General features: G+C 35.5%; 1 protein-coding gene across 1 annotated transcript in view; it reads left to right on the top strand.

Moving 5' to 3' along the window:
• GPR149 (G protein-coupled receptor 149) overlaps window positions 1-13,053 on the top strand; it is a 65,430-nt gene extending 52,377 nt beyond the window's left edge. The window contains exon 4 of the mRNA XM_057737633.1: window positions 12,481-13,053. Coding sequence (XP_057593616.1) covers window positions 12,481-13,053 — 573 coding nt within the window. The remainder of the gene's footprint in view (window positions 1-12,480) is intronic.
• The last annotated feature ends 5,842 nt before the right edge of the window (window positions 13,054-18,895 follow it).

Raw genomic sequence — 18,895 nt, 5'->3', positions numbered from 1 at the left:
CTATTAGATGACAGAATGGAAAACCTCTCCAATAATCCCAAGGCCTACAACACACCTAAATTCAAAATTCCCACAGGATTTCTTATAGCCTGTGATGATTGTGCTCATGGGCTCAGATAAAGCTCAAAAGTATGAACTGAAAATATGAGAATATCAATTTCCATAAATAAAAAATAAAGCAATTTAAATGCAATGATTATATTTATTTCAGAAGCTTATGTTTTGGTCATAAGGTCAATGTAAAATGAAGATTCATGCTGAAACGATCATTTTTCATCAGGATGGTTCATCATTTGAAATATGTGTCATGAATAAAATATTAGAATATATTAAAGGCATGTGAAAAGATAAGAGTTTGTTTCTCGTCCTGTTCTGCTATAAATTGGCTTTTGGAGGGCTTTCTGTTATTCTGTTAACTGAAATTGAATTCTCTCCTCTACTTCTCTAACACTGTAAAATAAAATCTATTCACCTGTGAAATCCTGTAATTTTAGAACCATAAGGAACCTTACAAATTGTATGTCCTTTGCTATTTAAAGTGTGGTCCATGGACCAGCAGCCTCAGCATCATCTGAGAAATTATATTAAATGCAGAATCTCAGACCACCACAGAACTACTGAATCAGAATCTGCATTTGCACAGAACAAAAGTTTTTAATTTTGATGAAGTCTAATTTATTAATTTTCCTATTAAGAATTATGCTTCCAAGTCTAAAAACTCTTTGCCTAGCTTTAGGTCTCAAAGATTTCCACCTATGTAGTTTTATATCTTACAGTTAAGTCCGTGATCCATTTTGAGTCAATTTTTGAATAAAGTATGAAACTTAGTTCTAGGTTAATTTTTTTGCCTATGGATGTCAATTGCTCCTGCATCATTCGCTGAAAAGACTATTGAATTGGTTTTGCACCTTTGTCAAAAAGCAGTTGGGCATATTTGTGTGGGTCTACTCCTTCTGGATTCTCTATTCTATTCCATTGACCTATGTGTCTATCCCTCCACCAATAACACAGTCTTGATTTTTGTAGTTCTACTGAAGTTAGCTAGACTGATTGCTCCCACTATATTCATTTTTTTCAAAATAAATTGACAATTCTGTTCATTTGTCTTTTCATATTAATTTTAGAATAAACATGTCTGTATCTGCAAAAAATCTTGATAGAATTTTATTAGGAACTGCATTAAATCTATATATCTATTTGGGGAAAACTGACATTTTTACTATAATGAGTCTTTCAGTCCATGTACACGATATGTCTCTTCATTTATTTAGAGCTTCTCTGATTTCCTTCATGAGTCATGTAGTTTCCAGCATATAAGTTCTACATATGTTTTGTTAGACTAACACGTATTTCACTTTTTTGAGCAATCATAAATCGTACCATAATTTCCAGTGTTGATGTCCATACATTCATTTGCTGGTATACAGAAATACAAATGACTTTGTATGTTTAACTTGCAGGCAACCTTGATTAGCTCATTTATTATTGCTAGGAGTTTTTGTAGATTCCTTGGGATTTTCTGCCTAAACCAATGTAGTCTAAGTACTGACAGTTTTAGTTCTTCCTTGTCTTCACTTATTGCACTGGCTGGACCCTCCAGCACTATGCTGAGTACAAGTGGTAAGAACTGACATCCTTGCCTTATTCCTGCTCTTAAGAGAAAGAAGTCTCTCACCATTAAGTATAATGTTATCCATAGGGTTTTTATAGATGCTCTTTTTCAAGGAAAGGAACTTACTCTTGATCTTACTTTTCTTTTATCATGAATGGATGTTGAATTTTGTCAAACAGTTTTCCTGCATCAATTCATATAATCATGTGATTTTTCTTCCTTAACCTATTAATATGGTGGGTCATATCAACCTATTCCTGAATATTGAAACTAGTCTTGCATCTGGAATAAACCTCGCTTAGTCATGAAGTTTAATTCTTTTTATTGACTGCTTAATTTCATTTACTAATATTTGTTAAGAATTCATTCATATTAATGAGTTATATCTCTGTAGTTTTCTTTTTTGGATTGTCTCTGTTTAGTTTTAAGATCAGGGGAAAACTAGGCTATATAAAATGATTAGGAGATGAAAATTGTTAAAGTAGCATTAAATTATCAACATCCTCCAAAGCTCCTTATCTCAACTACTAGTACTAGACAGTAGCAATAGAATCTCAAAACATCGTGGTTTCCTCTCTCTTACTCACCTCCCCAACATAGCTAATAGTTATGGAGCACTTTGTGTGAGGCACTCAGCTGATCATTTTACATCCATTAACTCATTTATTCTTCATATTTTGCAAATGAGACAACTGAAGCTTAGAGAGGTAAGGATTACAAAGATAGCGATTCAACCGAGTTCAGAGACAGGTGTACATGCCTCCACAGCCATATTTCACCAGGAATCTCCACAATCTCAAGAGTTTTGCCTCTGCAATTCTCCTTAAGTCCATCCCACATATGCTGTTTCTACTACCAGTACTGAAGTTCAGTTCCCCTTTTCTTTTTTACACAATGATTTAAAAAACTTCCTAATAGGTCTCCCTACCACCACACTCCCTTTCCTCCAATCTGTCTTTCACAGTCTCCCCAATTATCATGTTAGACCAGAAGAGGCACAGCAGAAAGCATATGGAATCTGAGATGAGTTTAGATCACAATTCAAAACTTAACTTCCTATGTAACATAAGCAAGCTAATTAACTTCTTCACACCTCAGTTTATCTATAGAATGAAAATAATTTTACCTTCCTTATGGATTATTATATTAAATTAGATTTCACACGTAAGGTGCCAAGGTGAATGGCCTGTACATAGTAGACCCTCCATATATCTTAATTTCCTTCCTTTCCGTAAACAAAAATTGGTGGTTCCCACTTCCCTATGGGGTACAGTCAGAACTTGTTATCCTGGTGGACAGAGCCCTTGGCCCAACCTCTGTTTTCAGTCTCATTCTCCTTTACTATGTCATTTCTCAAAAATTCCAATTGCCTTTGCTCTTACTGTTGCCTCATGCTGCAATTCATTTTTCCTACTTTTCTGACAACTGAAGTTATCTTTTAGGACCCTATTTAGAAAACATTATCTTTTTCTTTCTTTCTTTCTTTCTTTTTTTTTTCCAGTTTGGAATACGGCATTTGACTTTATTCTTGACAATGTTCAGGTGGTTTTACAACAAACTTGTGGAAGCACATTAAAAGTTATATAAATATTACCAGGGAGCCTGGCACTCTTCACTAGCTGTGCTGTAAGTGCTTGTGAGGTTTGTAAAGTGCGTGATGGTAACACTCTGAGTTTTCTATTTTTAAATTTCTTTTTAAGCCAAGTGTTTTGTACATTTCTTTCCAATAAGTGTCAAATTTGTCAGTATTGCGTTTAAATAGTTGTGGCGGTTTTGGTTGCGTTTTTTTTTTTGGGGGGCGGCGTTCATTTTGTTTTGTTTGTTTTTGTTGTTTTTGTCTGCACCATGTGGCTTGCAGGATCTTAATCCCTTGACCAGGGATTGAACCCCAGGCCCATGGCAGTGAAAGCACTGAGTCCTAACACTGAACCACCAGGGAATTCTCTCTCTCTTTTTTTTTAATATAATTGTGTTAATTCTTTTACTGTAGCATAGATTCTATTTACAAAATGTTAGTTTATAAAGTTTTATGGATATTTACAGTCAAGTATAGAAACCATTTTCTTGAAGGTCTTCTCTAAATACTCCCTTCACTTCTGAAAGTGAATAAATCCGCCCTCACCCTTGTTCCCACACGACATCGCAGGTTCCAGCTGAATTAGGAGAGTGAGATGTTATTCAGGTTTTATTCCCTAACACTATGCCTTGAAGTAGCAAAACAGCTAAAAGCAGATGGTTTGAGACAGACAACCCCGAATTTGGATTTGACTATGCCATTTACTAACTGGAGTTATCTCTCCGTGACTCAATTATGTTATCTATAAAATTGGGATGATGAGTGTCTCTATTTAATAAGGTCAATGTGAAAATTAAAGAAGAAAATGTATATAAAGTGCTTTAGTACGAAGTCTAATATACAGCCTGTGTTCAGCAGATCAGTAACTGTTTGTAATAATGAACATCAATCCTAAATCTGTTACTCAGTTGTGGGACTTTTCATCACTAATAAGGCAAATCTTAATTTATAGCTCAGAGGTCTGTGAGAATTAAATGGGAAGTGTGTTAAAATACCTAACACTTTCTGTGCCACATAGTAGGAACTTTATAGAGGCCCTTATTTTCTCACCCTTACTCCTTTCTTTGAGCAATTCATGTGTGTTCTTCATTTTAGTTTACTAAAGACTTAAATGAAGGTGACAGGATGACACAAGGAATATTTGGGGACTTGTATATATATGAAAATATAGTATCACATAGTTTTAAATAAAATCCCAAAAGTAAATTATTAAAAGTCTAGTTTATTGTTTTTCTTACAAAGTTCTCACCCTCCCTGCTATTTTTTAGCGTCCTTCTCTCTTCTCCTCCAAGCTCTCTTAGGTGGTCTGCTTGACTTAATTCCTCAATGTCTGTACTTTTAGATGCCCAAAAGTCACTAAATCACCTAAAGATCATCTATATAATTTTAATTTAGATTAAAATTGTCAGCCACTTGGATTATTTATGAGTTAGTGATAGAACTCTAGCTTCCAGGGCAGAAAACCCATGATCCACCACCCCTGGCTAAAGCAGATTTCTTTCAAAGTAACAACATGGTGCAGTGGAAAGAGCGTATAATTGGGAGTTAAGACACCTGAGTCCCGGTGCCAGTCTTACTGTTATTACCCGTGTGACCCTGGGCAGGTACTTTCACCTCTCTGGCTGTCAGTTCTCCCTTTATAAAATAGTCCCTGGTGAGTCCTATGATCCTATGTGCTGTAATACATCTTTCATAAATTGAATGATTCAGATAATCAACAGAAACTTCACCTGTTAGGAGAGATATTTTGGAGCAAGTCTTTTATATTATAATTTCACCCTGAATTCACCTAGAGGCTTATAGTGAAGAAATAAAAAGTTCATTATGCTCAAGGTCAGTAAGTCTGAATCAATTATCACAGCAGATTATTTGTGCTAATGTGTTTACATGGCACAGTCTCTCCTCCTGAAGCATTTCTGAGGTTTTGAGACTGCTTTTCATTTTCAAATAAAAAAGCTCCCAGCCACCTACGCTCAGGAATACAGCAATAATGGATTAGCATTATTCCTGACAGCATATGCTAATTCATAGACTTTTAAATGGAAAGAAAGCAGAGACTATGAAATTAGTAGTTTTATGTTCTCTGAATCTACCATTTTTTATTATGCAATAAACTTTCACATACAATTCAGTCCCTCAATATTCTATTTTATTTTCAAAAAAGAATATATTCCAATATGACCTTCCGATGCACTTGTAGCTATCATCATGTATTATATACAGCTGTTAAAATAAAAATAGATAAATTTTAAACAGCAATACAGGTATCCCCTGCTTTTTGAAAATTCACTTTCATTCCACTTCGTTTTTAGGAAAGACCTGTATTAGTACCTGTTTTCGCTAACTGAAAGAAATCCGAAGAGGATTTTTGCTTTTAATAAGAAAGGCAAAAAGCAAAAATAACATTCAGTGTTTGTTTTGCAACAAACCTTTGTAGAAGCAGTGCACACCCAGAGCTGCAAGAATGGCACCACTCAGCTCCTTCTCTGGAAAATATACTCAGCATCTCAGCATCAAGCCACCACAGGTTTGAACTATGTCTTTGAGCATCTGTGCTTTATCTCAATTTATTTTGTGTATCTATTGGCAAGATGTGTCCTAGGGTAATTGCTTCTTCAGTTTATGCCGTTTCAGCTTATGAAGGCTTCAGTTTCACAGGAACACTCTACTTTCAGATAGCAAGGGAAACCTGTATTTTTAAAAGTTGATCTTATGTTTTGTGCTTTAGAAAGTTAAGATAAACAAGGTCCTACTGTATAGCACAGGGAACTATATTCAATATCCTGTGATAAACCATAATGAAAAATAATTTTTAAAAGAATGTATTATATATGTATAACTGAATCACTGCTGTACAGCAGAAATTAACACAACATTGTAAATCAACTATACTTCAATTTAAAAAAAGTTGAGATGGAATCTAAAAACCCTACAAAATCAATGCTGCAGGTACATTCATTCATGCACTCATTTATTCACACAGCAAATATTTTTTGAGGGGCTGCCATGTGCCAGCCACCGTTAGAGATAACAGAGAAAATAAAGATAAACAAGGAAATGTCCCCTTCGCTTGAGATTGCATTCTATGTGGACTGGACAGAAATGCCACATAGTTCCAGTCTCCACAGGAAAATAGGCAGTTGTAGGACTTTGCAAAATGTTTATATGCATATGTATTTTTGTGCTTCTTTGCATAACACATGGTATTGGTTTCCTAGGGCAGCTGTAACAAGTTACCACAAATTTGGATAACTTAAAACAACAGGAATCTATTGACTCACATTTCTGGAGGCCAGAAATCCAAAATCAATGTGGCAGCAGAGCCATGCTCCTCTGAGGCTATAGAGGAGGATTCTATCTTGGTTTATGACAGCATAACTCCAAATGCTGTCTCCTTCTTCACATGTCCATCTTCCCCATGTGAGTCTATGTCCAAATGTCTCTTTTCTTAAAAGGACACCAGTTATTGGGATTAAGGCTCACTCTAATCCAGTATGACTTCATTCTAATTTGAGTACATCTGCAAAGATGCTATTTCCAAATAAGGTCACATTCACAGGTTATGGGTGGATATGAATTTTGGAGAGGATGTTATTCAACCCAGTACAAAAATCAAGATAAATTAAACCAAATATTAATAGTCTTTTGTATTATCTCCTTCTTACAATTAATGTTAATTTTCTCTTAGGATTTTATTGCTTTATATTTTAGTCCCTTTTTGAAATCATTCTTGAACTTTCAGAATGGTTTGTAAATCTGTGGACTGAACTGTATGTAGTTTGTGACTCAAGTTCTATAGTATTTCTTTTTTTTCTGAAGTGGAATTCTTTGTTTATTTGAACTCAGTGTTTACATTGACAGTTTTTGGACTCAAATGTTTATAGCAGTTTTTCCAGTAAAATTAGTGAGGAGAATCTGACTCATTACAGTCCATGGCCACTTTAAGAGTGCTATAAATTTGTGCCTGCCTAGGACCAGAGTATCCTTTTCCTTTCTAATAAGTAGAAGATTTTATTTTTCTTGTTGTAAGTGCCATTCTCTACACTTTTAAAATGTGAATGGAAAATAAGCTGTACTCCAATCGGGACTCTCATTCTAATCAACCAAGCTATGAGGGCAATATTTTGAAACAGTACCCTTCATCCAGCTTATCTCCTCTCTCCTGACCTAAAAATAGCACAAGTCCTAAACACAGTGTTGTCACAAACCTCAAATCAACACAAACCCCCAATGTAGCACAAACCCCCGAAGCAGCAGAAACCCCGATCTGACTACCTAACTGCCCCCTGAGGCTGATTACTATTACAGAATCACCCTACTCTTGTATTCTAGCTTTCCTTCTAGAGATATTTTGCACTCTTTGCCTCTTCTATTACCTAGTCAACTTCCATGAGCTAAATCATCAACTAATTTAAAAGTATAAAAGTTGAACTTCTCACTCCCATCCACGTATAGACAAAAGAATTGTTTGGTATGTAGCCTATCAAATCTCTCTCATGCCTGTAGTATACAGGTGTGCTTGTGTCTGTGCTTATTTTTTATTCCTATACATGGGTAGTTTTCTAGTTTGATTTATGGTGGGTATTTTTCTGTAAGAAAACTAAATCATACTATACATATTATTTTGTAATTTGCTTTTATAACTTTAAATGTATTGAAATTATTCTACCCAGGCACAACTCATAGCTTTACTTCATCCATTCAAGATAGTTTTCCAGTATATTGTTGTACCGTAGTTCATTCAACTATTTTCTGAATGATGGACATTTAGGGTATGTCTACTTTGGGGGTTTACAATAGTGCTGAAATAAACATTACTATGTGTTGAATAGTTGGTGGTGGAATTGACTCACAGAAATAGGATTGCTGGTAAGTACATGTAGTTTTTATTTTATAGTCAAATTCAATCAAAATACACTTGAAAGATGGCATCTAATTTTTTTTTCTTTTCTTTTCTTTCTTTTTTTTGTGGAGGGCTATCTGAGATGCTAAAAAAAATCATGTGTTTTTACTTACACCTTTTTTTTTTGATTATCGGTGAAATTGAATATATTTTCATGTGTTTATTCTCCATTTACATTTTTTCCTTTAATTGCTTTGGTCACTTCCTGTTTCCACTTTCCTTCTGGGATGTTTATCTTATTGATTTGGGAGAAACTCTCCATATTATGACTATTAAACTTTGCCTTATGTGTATTACAAATATTGTCTCCAGGGCTGCCATTTATCTTTTACCATTGTTTTCAGCATATATCTCTACGCAGACATTTTTAATTTTTCTTCAGTCAAATCTATCCATCTTTTACTTTGTCATTTCTGATTTTCATTCCAGATTTGCAAAGGTCTTCACTCAGAATTTTAAAAGAATTACTAAGACTCGAGAAATCATTTTGCATATAACATGAAAAGGGGTCTATTTTGATTTTGTAATGATTAGCCAATAATATGTAAAGGCTCACTTCAGTCCTTATTTTGAAATGCCATCTTCATGATATACTACATCTGGTTTCTTGACTCTGCTTGATTGATCAAATCTTGCCATTAACACCCTGTATTAATTATGTAGCTTCATATTATGTTTGCAAAGTCACCTCATTAGTCTGTTTCCAAATTTCTTAGTTATCTATAAGCATTTACTCTTGCAAATAAATCTTAGAAGAAACTTTTCAAGTTCTAAATTAAAATTCCATTGGTATTTTATTGGAATTTTTATTAAAATTGTATTAAACCAATAAAGTAAAATAAGATTGCCATATTTACAATATAGAGTTTTCCTATATGGAAACATTGTTTCTTTTGTCTCCTATTTCTTTCAAGGCTCCTTTTCCCTCACTCCACCTAGGCTAGGTGCTTTTATTCCACATTCTCATAATACTCCAGTCTCAATCTATTGTAGCATGAATCACAGGGAAATGCAATTATTTATAAGCATCAGTATTTCTGCATTCTATGGGCCCTTAAGATATGAGAGTCTCTTCATTCCATTGCTATAGACCTACCAGCTAATCAAGTCCTAGTATGACAGTGGTTCAATTCATCTGTTCTCCTAGCTTCTTATCTCTCTCCATTTTTATCCTCCCTCCATATTCTAAGAGAGGTGGAAAATCCTGTTGATTTTACTCAAATTCTGTCCGCTCCCTCACTGAATCTCTATGACTGCTCTGTTAGCTCAAGCTTCATTTTCCTTCAACTAGAGCAATGTTTCTCTAACTTAATAGACAAGGGAAAAGAGAAAAAATTATATAAACCTCATTGTCAAATCAAATTTTATGATTTTGCTTAAAGACAGACAAACAAAATTTGGTGTAAATGCCTTATACTTGTACTTCTTATACAAATCTAAAACCAAAACACCTTATACATTAAATACTTTCATAACCGGTAAAAGTAAAATAATTGAATTAACTTAAAGTGACTACCATTTTCCTGAAACTAACCTTCCAATTTTGAATTGAGTATAAAGTATGCTCAGATCTATTTCTATATAATCTGTCTCTGTGTTTTTATTTCTATGACTCTCAACCATAGTCTTTTGAATGTTTCACAAAATAATTTTGATAACTCAGGACTCTGTGTGCTTATTTCAGAATAATCAGACTTCATACTTAGCTAAACTCTGGCACTATGCAGTTCTCAAATGCCAATTTTAATGAGCTGTCGTTGGGTAATTCAGCAAAGCTTGTTTTGTTTCATTTGAAGATAAGGTTAGCCTGGGGAGCTATTGAAATCTGCACTATTTGGATGTATAAAATCAGATGCAAAAAACACATTTGCTTTTGCTTTTATATTAACTGCTCGTCAGTGATGCAAGCTGGTACATATAAAAATATGGTTATGATGTTGAGCCTACAGTGAAAGTTCTTATAAAAAGTCATGCCAATACTGCTGGGCACTGATAACTTTTTCTCATTTCATCTTTTCTAAACTAGCATACTCCATAGGGCTTTGTTTATTCCATGTACCATGCCAAAGAGAAAACTTAAAGTACTTTTTAAACTACTGATGTAGGGATGTTTTTTCTCCTCACAATAAAGTATAATGTAAGGAGAGTCATCTTTCAGGTTAACTAGCTTTCAGAATAAAGAAGGCTGTACTTATAATTCACATTATTAAAAGCCAGATTTTCTGATTAAATAATGTCGGTCAATTTTGATTTAAAAAAGAAACAGAAGTTTCTTTTTCTCAGGATGGAAAGTTTTTAGGTTGGCCTTTAAACTCATGACTTACCACTCAGAAAGCAAGGCTTTTAAAACTGTCAATCTTTTCTTTGAAATTGATTCTTAAGATCGATTTCAAACACCACCCCCTACATGAAATCTATCAGAGGTGGTCATTTCTTGAATACCATTGAACTTGGTTCCTAGCTCTATTAGTATAGTTAGAGCTGAAATTTTTATTTCTTACATGTCTTTCCCACCTAATTATCTGTGAGGTCTTCAGATGCATCTAGTGCAAACTCAGAATCTTGCATATAATATTCAGAAAATGTTTAATGAATGATGAATTTTAAAAAATGTTTACCAAAAGTTACCACCACTTAAACAATCTGTTGCAGTAATGAACTTAAGTATTGTCTCTCTGTCTCTTCTGCTGCAGTCAACTTCACACAGGTGAAGATGGTAAAGTTCTTTCTTTGCCTCAGCAGAAGGGCAAACAACTTTACGGTGTAAGTTTTCAAAGTTTATGGCCCTTTAGTGTGCAAGGCAATAAATTTAGGTCCCCAGGTCCCTTCGTGGATAAAAAGAATTGAAGCCTTCTCCGTAGGGACTAACTGGGAAAGACTAGTCTCACATACCCTAGGCTGTATTTTTCTTGGCCTCGAAATTCAATGTTTGTGGCATGAAGTCACCCTGAACGGAGCTCATGATGCGTCTTCCCTTAAAAACTTCTCTAAGTAGACGAGAATAAAAACTGTTCTTTAATATGGGACCCTGATCGTAGGCTTCCTCTATCCACTCTTAGGTCCAGATACAAAACGCCCGTGGAAAATAGGATAACCAACTGTCCTGGTTTCCTGGCAACGAGAGGCTTCCCAGGACGCAGAAATTTCAGTGCTAAAACTGGGAGTCACAGGCAAACTGGGAAGGGTAATCATCCTAAGTTGACAAAACACTACAAGCCTTCATGCCTATTCCCCTGGTGGAAAGACACGTTTAAGCCAATCCACTAATTCCAGGCTTTATAGGTGGTGGGCATATGTATAAAAAGTGTCTGTTAACCATCCCTCCTCCCACCTTCTGTTTCCAGGCTACATTTCTTTAGTTACAGCAATGGATCTTGAATCTCACCATGCAACAGAATCACCTGGAGGGCTTATTAAGCTACAGATTGCTGAACCCCACCCCCAGAGTTTCTAATTCAGTAGGCCTGGGGTAGGACTCAAAAATTTCATTTCTTATAAGTTACCAGGTGATGCTGCTAATGCTGGTCTGGGGATCTAGCTTTTAGAACTACTGCTCTAGAGGTTTGCATATTACTGTCTTCTTCTGAAACTAACATGTAATTAGAAAGAGTCAATTGAAAGTATGAAGGCATGAATCAACAACATAAAGTACAGACTATTATAAGAATTAGTCTTCATTTCTTAAGCAGTTCTTAGTGGTGAGTACAATTTAAAAACAAAATTTTAGTACTTTATAATATAAAAGTTTTGCAGGGATGCAGGAGAGTTCTCTATTACTGGGTTTACTTTAATGACTGAGGCTGTTTCCCCTCTGTGGAAAAGTAAGCACACTGTACCACACAGTTCTAGTGACATTTGGTTCCTCTTCTGCACGCTCAAACCTGCAGCTGAAACATTCTTTGTGTTTAATCTGAACCATAGTTTCACAAGTATCACTTTCTCAGGCATACTAAACAGGAAAAAAAAAGTGCATTTTGATAACAGTTCTCCATTTCTTTCAACCTATGAAAGCTTTTTAATGTAACGGAACATGTAACAAAAATATAAAAGCAATTCCAGAGTGTAAATATGCATTCGATTTTATGCCCATATTCTGCCCATCTCCTGCTGGCCACAGTACACACATTTTGCCTTCAACTGTGGAAATATGTCCCTTTATTCTCAAAGATAGGTTTCCAACTGCCCTCATTTAGATGTAGTATTTGACCTAGGAGAAAGTAAGCTACAGAGCTTTGATGACAGAATTTCAATCCTGTATCTGTAAAAGGTTTCTATGGAAATGGGTCTGAAATAGAAAAACTTTTCCATTTTGATGAATAAAATGAATGACTAAATGGCCCAGTCTCAGACACTAGTTTTCAATAATAACAATTTTGTTTTTGTCTCCAGCGTTCTGGTGGTGCTCTGGACATTCCCTTGTGTGCATTCCAGGGGACTGTGTCTCTCCAAGCCCCAACCGGAAAAACCCTATCTCTTTCTACCTATGAGGTGAGCGCAGAAGGACAAAAAATAACCCCAGCCTCCAAGAAAATAGAAGTCTATCGGTCCAAAAGTGTTGGCCATGAACCAAACTCAGAAGATTCTCCCTCCACATTTGCGGACACCAGCGTGAAAATACACTTGGAGGTTCTTGAAATTTGTGACAATGAAGAGGCCTTGGACACTGTGTCAATCATTAGCAACATCAGCCAGTCCTCCACACAGGTCCGATCTCCTTCCCTACGCTACTCACGGAAGGAAAACAGATTTGTTTCATGTGAGTTAGGGGAAACAGCCTCATATTCGCTCTTTTTACCCACGAGTAATCCTGATGGTGATATCAACATCTCCATTCCAGACACCGTTGAAGCACACAGGCAGAACAGTAAAAGGCAGAGCCAAGAGAGGGATAGCTACCAGGAGGAAATCCAGTTGTTAAATAAGGCTTACAGGAAAAGAGAAGAAGAAAGCAAGGGTAACTAGTGATCATTTGGCCTAATAAAGGCAAGAATGGCTCTGCAACTTCAAACTACTAAACTAACACTTTTGTTCTGTGGCTGATTTCCTCTTTTATTTGTTGGTTTACATAAGCTTTACAGACTTAATAGTTAATTACTTTTAGTGCAAACAGCTGGAACTAGTGCAAACACAAGTGCTTTTCATGTGTTACTTATAGATCACACACTGTGGCAATTATAAGATTCTATTTCTTATGTGATTTCTAAAAATCTTTTCTAAATCAAACTTCGGTCTTGTTTACTAATGTTTTAGCTTTTGTTTGTCAACCTCAGAGTAAACGGAAAATTATATAAGCTCAATGAATATACTGCGCTCATGCACGTGTTTCTACACATGTTGGTTGGCCTTTGCTGCAAGGGGGAAAATGACATTTTGGGAATGGAAAAAATGTAGCAAAACTCTTCGTTGTATTTGAAGAGGCTTGCCTTAATGTGGTTAGCAATGCAAGCTTACTACAGTTACTGCTTTAGCTTTACACTGATGTCTAGGAAACATATTCCTGTGTAAAATGGCAAAATTAGCTTCCAGCTTCGAAACATGCATGTCATGTAAACAGTTGTTCCCTTCATTTCTATAAAATACAAATTGTTTACTGTTTTTTTCTTTCTCTCTTAAATATGAGTGTTTTCCTTTCACCTTTTCAGTATGTCAACTGCTCTTAAAACAAATATGTTGTATGCTATAAGTAGAATTGGAAGTAGCTCTTAAACGTATCGGAAAAGTTTGTAAATGTATACTTATCATTTCTAGAATTCTTTTGTTTATTTGAACAGAAACTGGGGAAAAACACTGCAAGATTAAGTTCTGTGAGGTGCACCCAAGTAGACTAACAAACCTCTGGGCAGAGTAGAGGAAAAATCTTCTAAGTCCAAACAAAAGTGTCTATTTCTAAAGCTGCAGATTTGGCATACCTTTTCAGCCACTCTTGAAGCAAAGAAAATTTTAGTTCACATATTACTTTAAGTTTAGGTTCACATGTTACTTTAAGTTTAGGTGCTTTTTCATTTCCGTCCCAAAGATACGTATCTCAAGCAAAGAGACAATTCAATATACTTTATTAAGTGATTGTAAGCTATTACATTTCAAGATTAATTTTTAAATGTGTTACACTGTAAAAATACAGATATCACCTTGTCAGAATATTGGTAATGTATATCTTAAAAATTAGGAAGTGATTTTTCTTCAAATTGCTTTATTCTGATCTTTCTGTAAACATATATTAAATGTATTACCTAAATGTTTATTTTCCAAAGTTATTAAGAGTTGGCATTTTACACAGTTTTAAACTTTGTACGCTCTCACCCCACTCACATCTTAGTTATTATTTATAGACTGAGTGAACTTACTATTTTTTAATTTATTTTGGTTTCTATTTCATTATATTGAATCAGAATTCTAAATTACTTGACATGGGCTTTCAGAGTGTTTTATCTTCAGCTGATTTTTTTGCTACCAAGAAGTCATTTTCAGAACAAGTATCTCAATGGACTTTCCCTGTCTTTCATCTAACTTCTCAATATATCATTATCTGAACCTGGGAAACAAAAGTAATACCACTAGTGTTTGAAGAAAGCCTCAAATAATGCATAACTTAGAAATTTAAATTCAGATGTATTCTCATTACAAATATATTTAACTTAAGAAAATACTTTTTATCCCCAAACTTGAGGGTTAATTTAACATAAAGACAGATAGCCAGATCAATCTGATGTTATAAATCAACAGCGTTAAAGTCTGTTATAAAAGCAAAAATTGAATTGAATAGTCGAATAACACTTTGTAAAAGGTAGGTTTTGATATATTAAATTTAGATGTATAATTTTACAAAAGAGAAAAGTGATTTTGCTGCTTATAGTTTCTGGCAGCAAGGAAATTAGAAACTGAATCATAATAAAACTGAAGAAAATAATAAAGACATACCCTTTATAACTGCACGACACCTTGAGTGGAGAGAAGAAGACTTAAAGATTTAAAGAACACAAGAATTGGACGGGAAGACAGTAATATCCCTTTTCTCTCCTGTGTTCCATTTTCTTTACACTGGACTTGGGCCTATGCTGGGGTAACTGAAAGAAAAAAACAAAACAACAACAACAAAAAAAAACCCTAGGATATTGTATTCCCAATTAATTGCCCTCGGTTGTTGAATCAACTGGATAAACTTAAAAGTTCTGTCATATTGACACAATACCAGGATTATTTACCCCAAAGTCATAGACTAATCAGCATCACATTACTAACCCATAACACTTCAAATGCCAAGGCAACAGTAGTGAATCTACAAGAAAAATCTACAGGGGGCCATGCCTAAGCATGAAAAGCTCCTACCAATCCCTGTTAAGAGAGGGGAAGGTTCAGCCACAGCAGTATAAACTCTACTTACTCTTTAATGTGATTATTATTGTAAAAATGTGTTCTGGTATAGGATATACCCTTATAGGTATTTAGTGCTATATTTAAATATCTTACCTTTGCATTGTTATATTGTTCTTATTAATAAATGCTCTATTTCGTATAGTTTATCTCTTTTCTCCATAAATTGATGTATCTGATGACAGAAACTATTTACCTAATAAAAACATCACCATCTGGTGGTGACTCCTGTAAACTGAAAAGACATAATCCCTAAGATTTCCCAACAATATAAATACATATTACATAATGCCAAAGACTTCCAAGAGTTATGACTGACAGAGGCAACTATTTTGAAGACATCAAATATCACAGCATTACAAAAAAAGTCTTGGTTATGCATTATTTGGAAGCTTTTTCTCAACATAGTTCTGTAGTATTGGATTTCATAAATAGATTTTCTCTTAATTTCTTATACTATTCAGCTGCTTTCATTCATGTATTCATCATAATATTTAATGGATGCCTATTTCATGCTACAAATTGCTCTAGGCACATAGGATTACAACTGCAAACAAAACCAAAACAAACATTTATACTGAGAATGGACTGCGAGCGCACAGTCCACACAAGACTTCCCTCACTTCTGACACCATGTGCAAGTTCAGGGTGTTCCCTAAGCTACTATCAATTTTAATAATTCACTAGAAGAACTCACAGAACTCCTTGAAAGTTGTACACTCACAGTTATGGTGTATTACAAGGGAAGGATACAGATCAAAATCAGCCAAGAGAAGAAGCACATACAGCAGAATCCAGAAAAAGGCCTAAATGTGGAGCTTGCTTTCCTCTCCTTGAGTCATGAACAGCAGTACTTCCCTAGCATCAATGTGTGACAACACACATGGAGTATTGCGAACAAGAAGTGAATCTTGGTGTCCAGCCTTTCATGGGGCTTCATCATGGTAGGAGTAAGGCAGGCATGGTTGACTGTGCATAAGACTGATCTCAGTATCCAACTCCTCAGGAGGTCAAGCTTATACAGAATGAATAACTCAAAGCCTCCACCCTAAATCACATTGTTACTATCTAGCTGGTCCAAGGCCCCCAAACAAACAAAAGTCACTCCTATCAGGCATCACATTCTAAGGGTTTAGAGATTACCTCCTCAGAAGGGCAAAGGCCTTTGGATAGGATTAAGTTCTTCACTACACATATGTAATGTGTATTGTGTATGTATATATGTGTAAGTGTATATGTATATGATACATATATGTATATGTATACATCTCAGGTAATGCTAAATATTTTGACAAAATAGGCCCCATAGGTAATAAAAATGGAAAGAAGAAAAATTAGAATAAAAGGATAATGACAGAAGGAGTGTTTTTTCAAATATTTTAGTGAGGAAAGGCTTCACTAATTAAGGTAACATTTCATCAGAGACACAAGTCCAAGATCAAGGTGTTGACTGATGTGGTTCCTTGTAAAAGCTCTCTTCTTGGCTTGCAGCCAACCTGTGTCCTCACATAGCTTTTCATCTGGGGGAAGAGATAGCAAGCTCTCAGGTGTCTTTTCTTCCAAAACATTCAAACAATCCACACTATTTCCTTCTTGTTTTGTCCCTACCGTCTCCAATATGACTACCCAGTCTTACTTACTGAACAACTCATATACTTGTCATATCAGGTGTGCCCAATGGGTACAAGTTACTGGAACTATTCATTCCTATAATATTAATATTTGCGAAGAACTCCCAAAATGTATAATCTGTCTGCTTTCTCTATGCCTTTAACTTATATAACTAACTGCTTTCTAGACATCTCAATTTGTATGTTTCATAGGCACATCGAACTCTACCAGTATTAATTATACACATTAACTCAACCCTCCCCCCACCCCCCGCCAAAGTCTTCCTTGTCCTGTGTTCCTCATCTCAGGATATGGTACCTTTCCATTAGGTCATCTTTCAAATCTTAAACTTGGGAGTCATCTGACCCTTTCCTCTAATTCTCCACATCCAATGAATCATCAAATCTTGACAATTTTTTTCCTCTAGTGTCTCTTAATTCCAGTCCTTCCTATATTCTATCTTGCTCTCTCATCCCATTTTGCCTACCCTATATCACAGCCTGTTACGCAGTCTCTCTACATCCACTCTAGCCTCCTCAGTTCCTTTCTACTCAAAGCAAAGTAATTACTCCCCTACTTAAAATGTATTATTGTTCTATCTGCAGCATCATTTCTGTCTTTTATGGCGAGGCTCCTTTCTATCCCTTTGGCCTTCACCATCAGTCTCTTAAGTTTCACTGTGGAATTTTCTCACTCTCCAACATTTTGTCATCTTTCTTTGTGCACATCATTCCATCTACCTGTAATAATCTCTTCCTTCCCCATCAGTTTGTCTAAAGTCTACTTACCTCAGTCACTGCTTATCCTGTCATTCTTTAGAAAGAACTAACCTGACTCCAAAATTAAATTCTTTTTTGCTATAACATCTCATGGCTGTTGGGGGTTGCTTTTTCCTCTACCCTCCTATGTTTAGCTCTTGGGGACTTGCAGACAACTGACAAAAGACAGATTAGCAAGCAATAAAACAGGTTTAATCACATATCTATGGGAGTTCACAGAACAATGTGACTCAAGGCAGGGGTTAGAACTTGGGGCTTATATACCATCTTTTAGGGAAGGGAAGGAGGAGAAAGGTATTTTTGGGAAAACAAATAACTTTTAGGAAAGATAAATAGGCTCTTATAAGAACAGATGGAAGATATGATAGTTCTGTTACAATGTCTTTTTAGGTGTGATGCTGATTTGCAGTCTGCAGTGACAAAAGTCCATCTCCCCTGGTTCCTTTCCCGAAGAAGGGATTTATGACAAAAGAGTTCTTCTGAGTTCTTTTGGGAGGCTCTGCTTTTAGGCAGATAAGAGATTTCATGAACTCAAATGCCTCTGCTCAAAATAATTTTTCTGCCACAGAAATGTATTCTGGACCCCTTCAAATGGCATTTTCTTTCTTAACTCACAACACACATTTCTTTATCCTTTATCTTCTCAAGACTTTAAGCAAATGAAAGCTGATGCCATGCTTGTCTTGTTCAATGAGTATCCCCAGTACCTTTAAATCAGTTACATGTGTAGACGAACTGGATATTCCCTGGTAAACTTGCAAGCCTGTATGGCCCAGCCACTTGATGATTCAAGAACAGCTTGTGCTAGACACTCAGTAGCCTGGTCAATCAACAACAGCTTCACATGAACATAGGAATCTTCAACTGCTGTTTTATTTAAATTGCCTAAGTGCTCTGCACTGAATTTGGGTAGACAGGCTCATCTTATGACTTTGGATAAAGGTAGTAAATAATGATGACCCTTTAAAAGAGGCAGAGACATTTTTACACTTAATTACAGATTTGAAACAGATGCTAAGCAGTTTTCATGGCATAACCACCAG

Source organism: Hippopotamus amphibius, chromosome 6 (assembly GCF_030028045.1).
Source record: "Hippopotamus amphibius kiboko isolate mHipAmp2 chromosome 6, mHipAmp2.hap2, whole genome shotgun sequence".
NCBI classification, from domain to species: domain Eukaryota; kingdom Metazoa; phylum Chordata; class Mammalia; order Artiodactyla; family Hippopotamidae; genus Hippopotamus; species Hippopotamus amphibius.
This window is presented reverse-complemented; position numbering and strand designations above follow the sequence as displayed.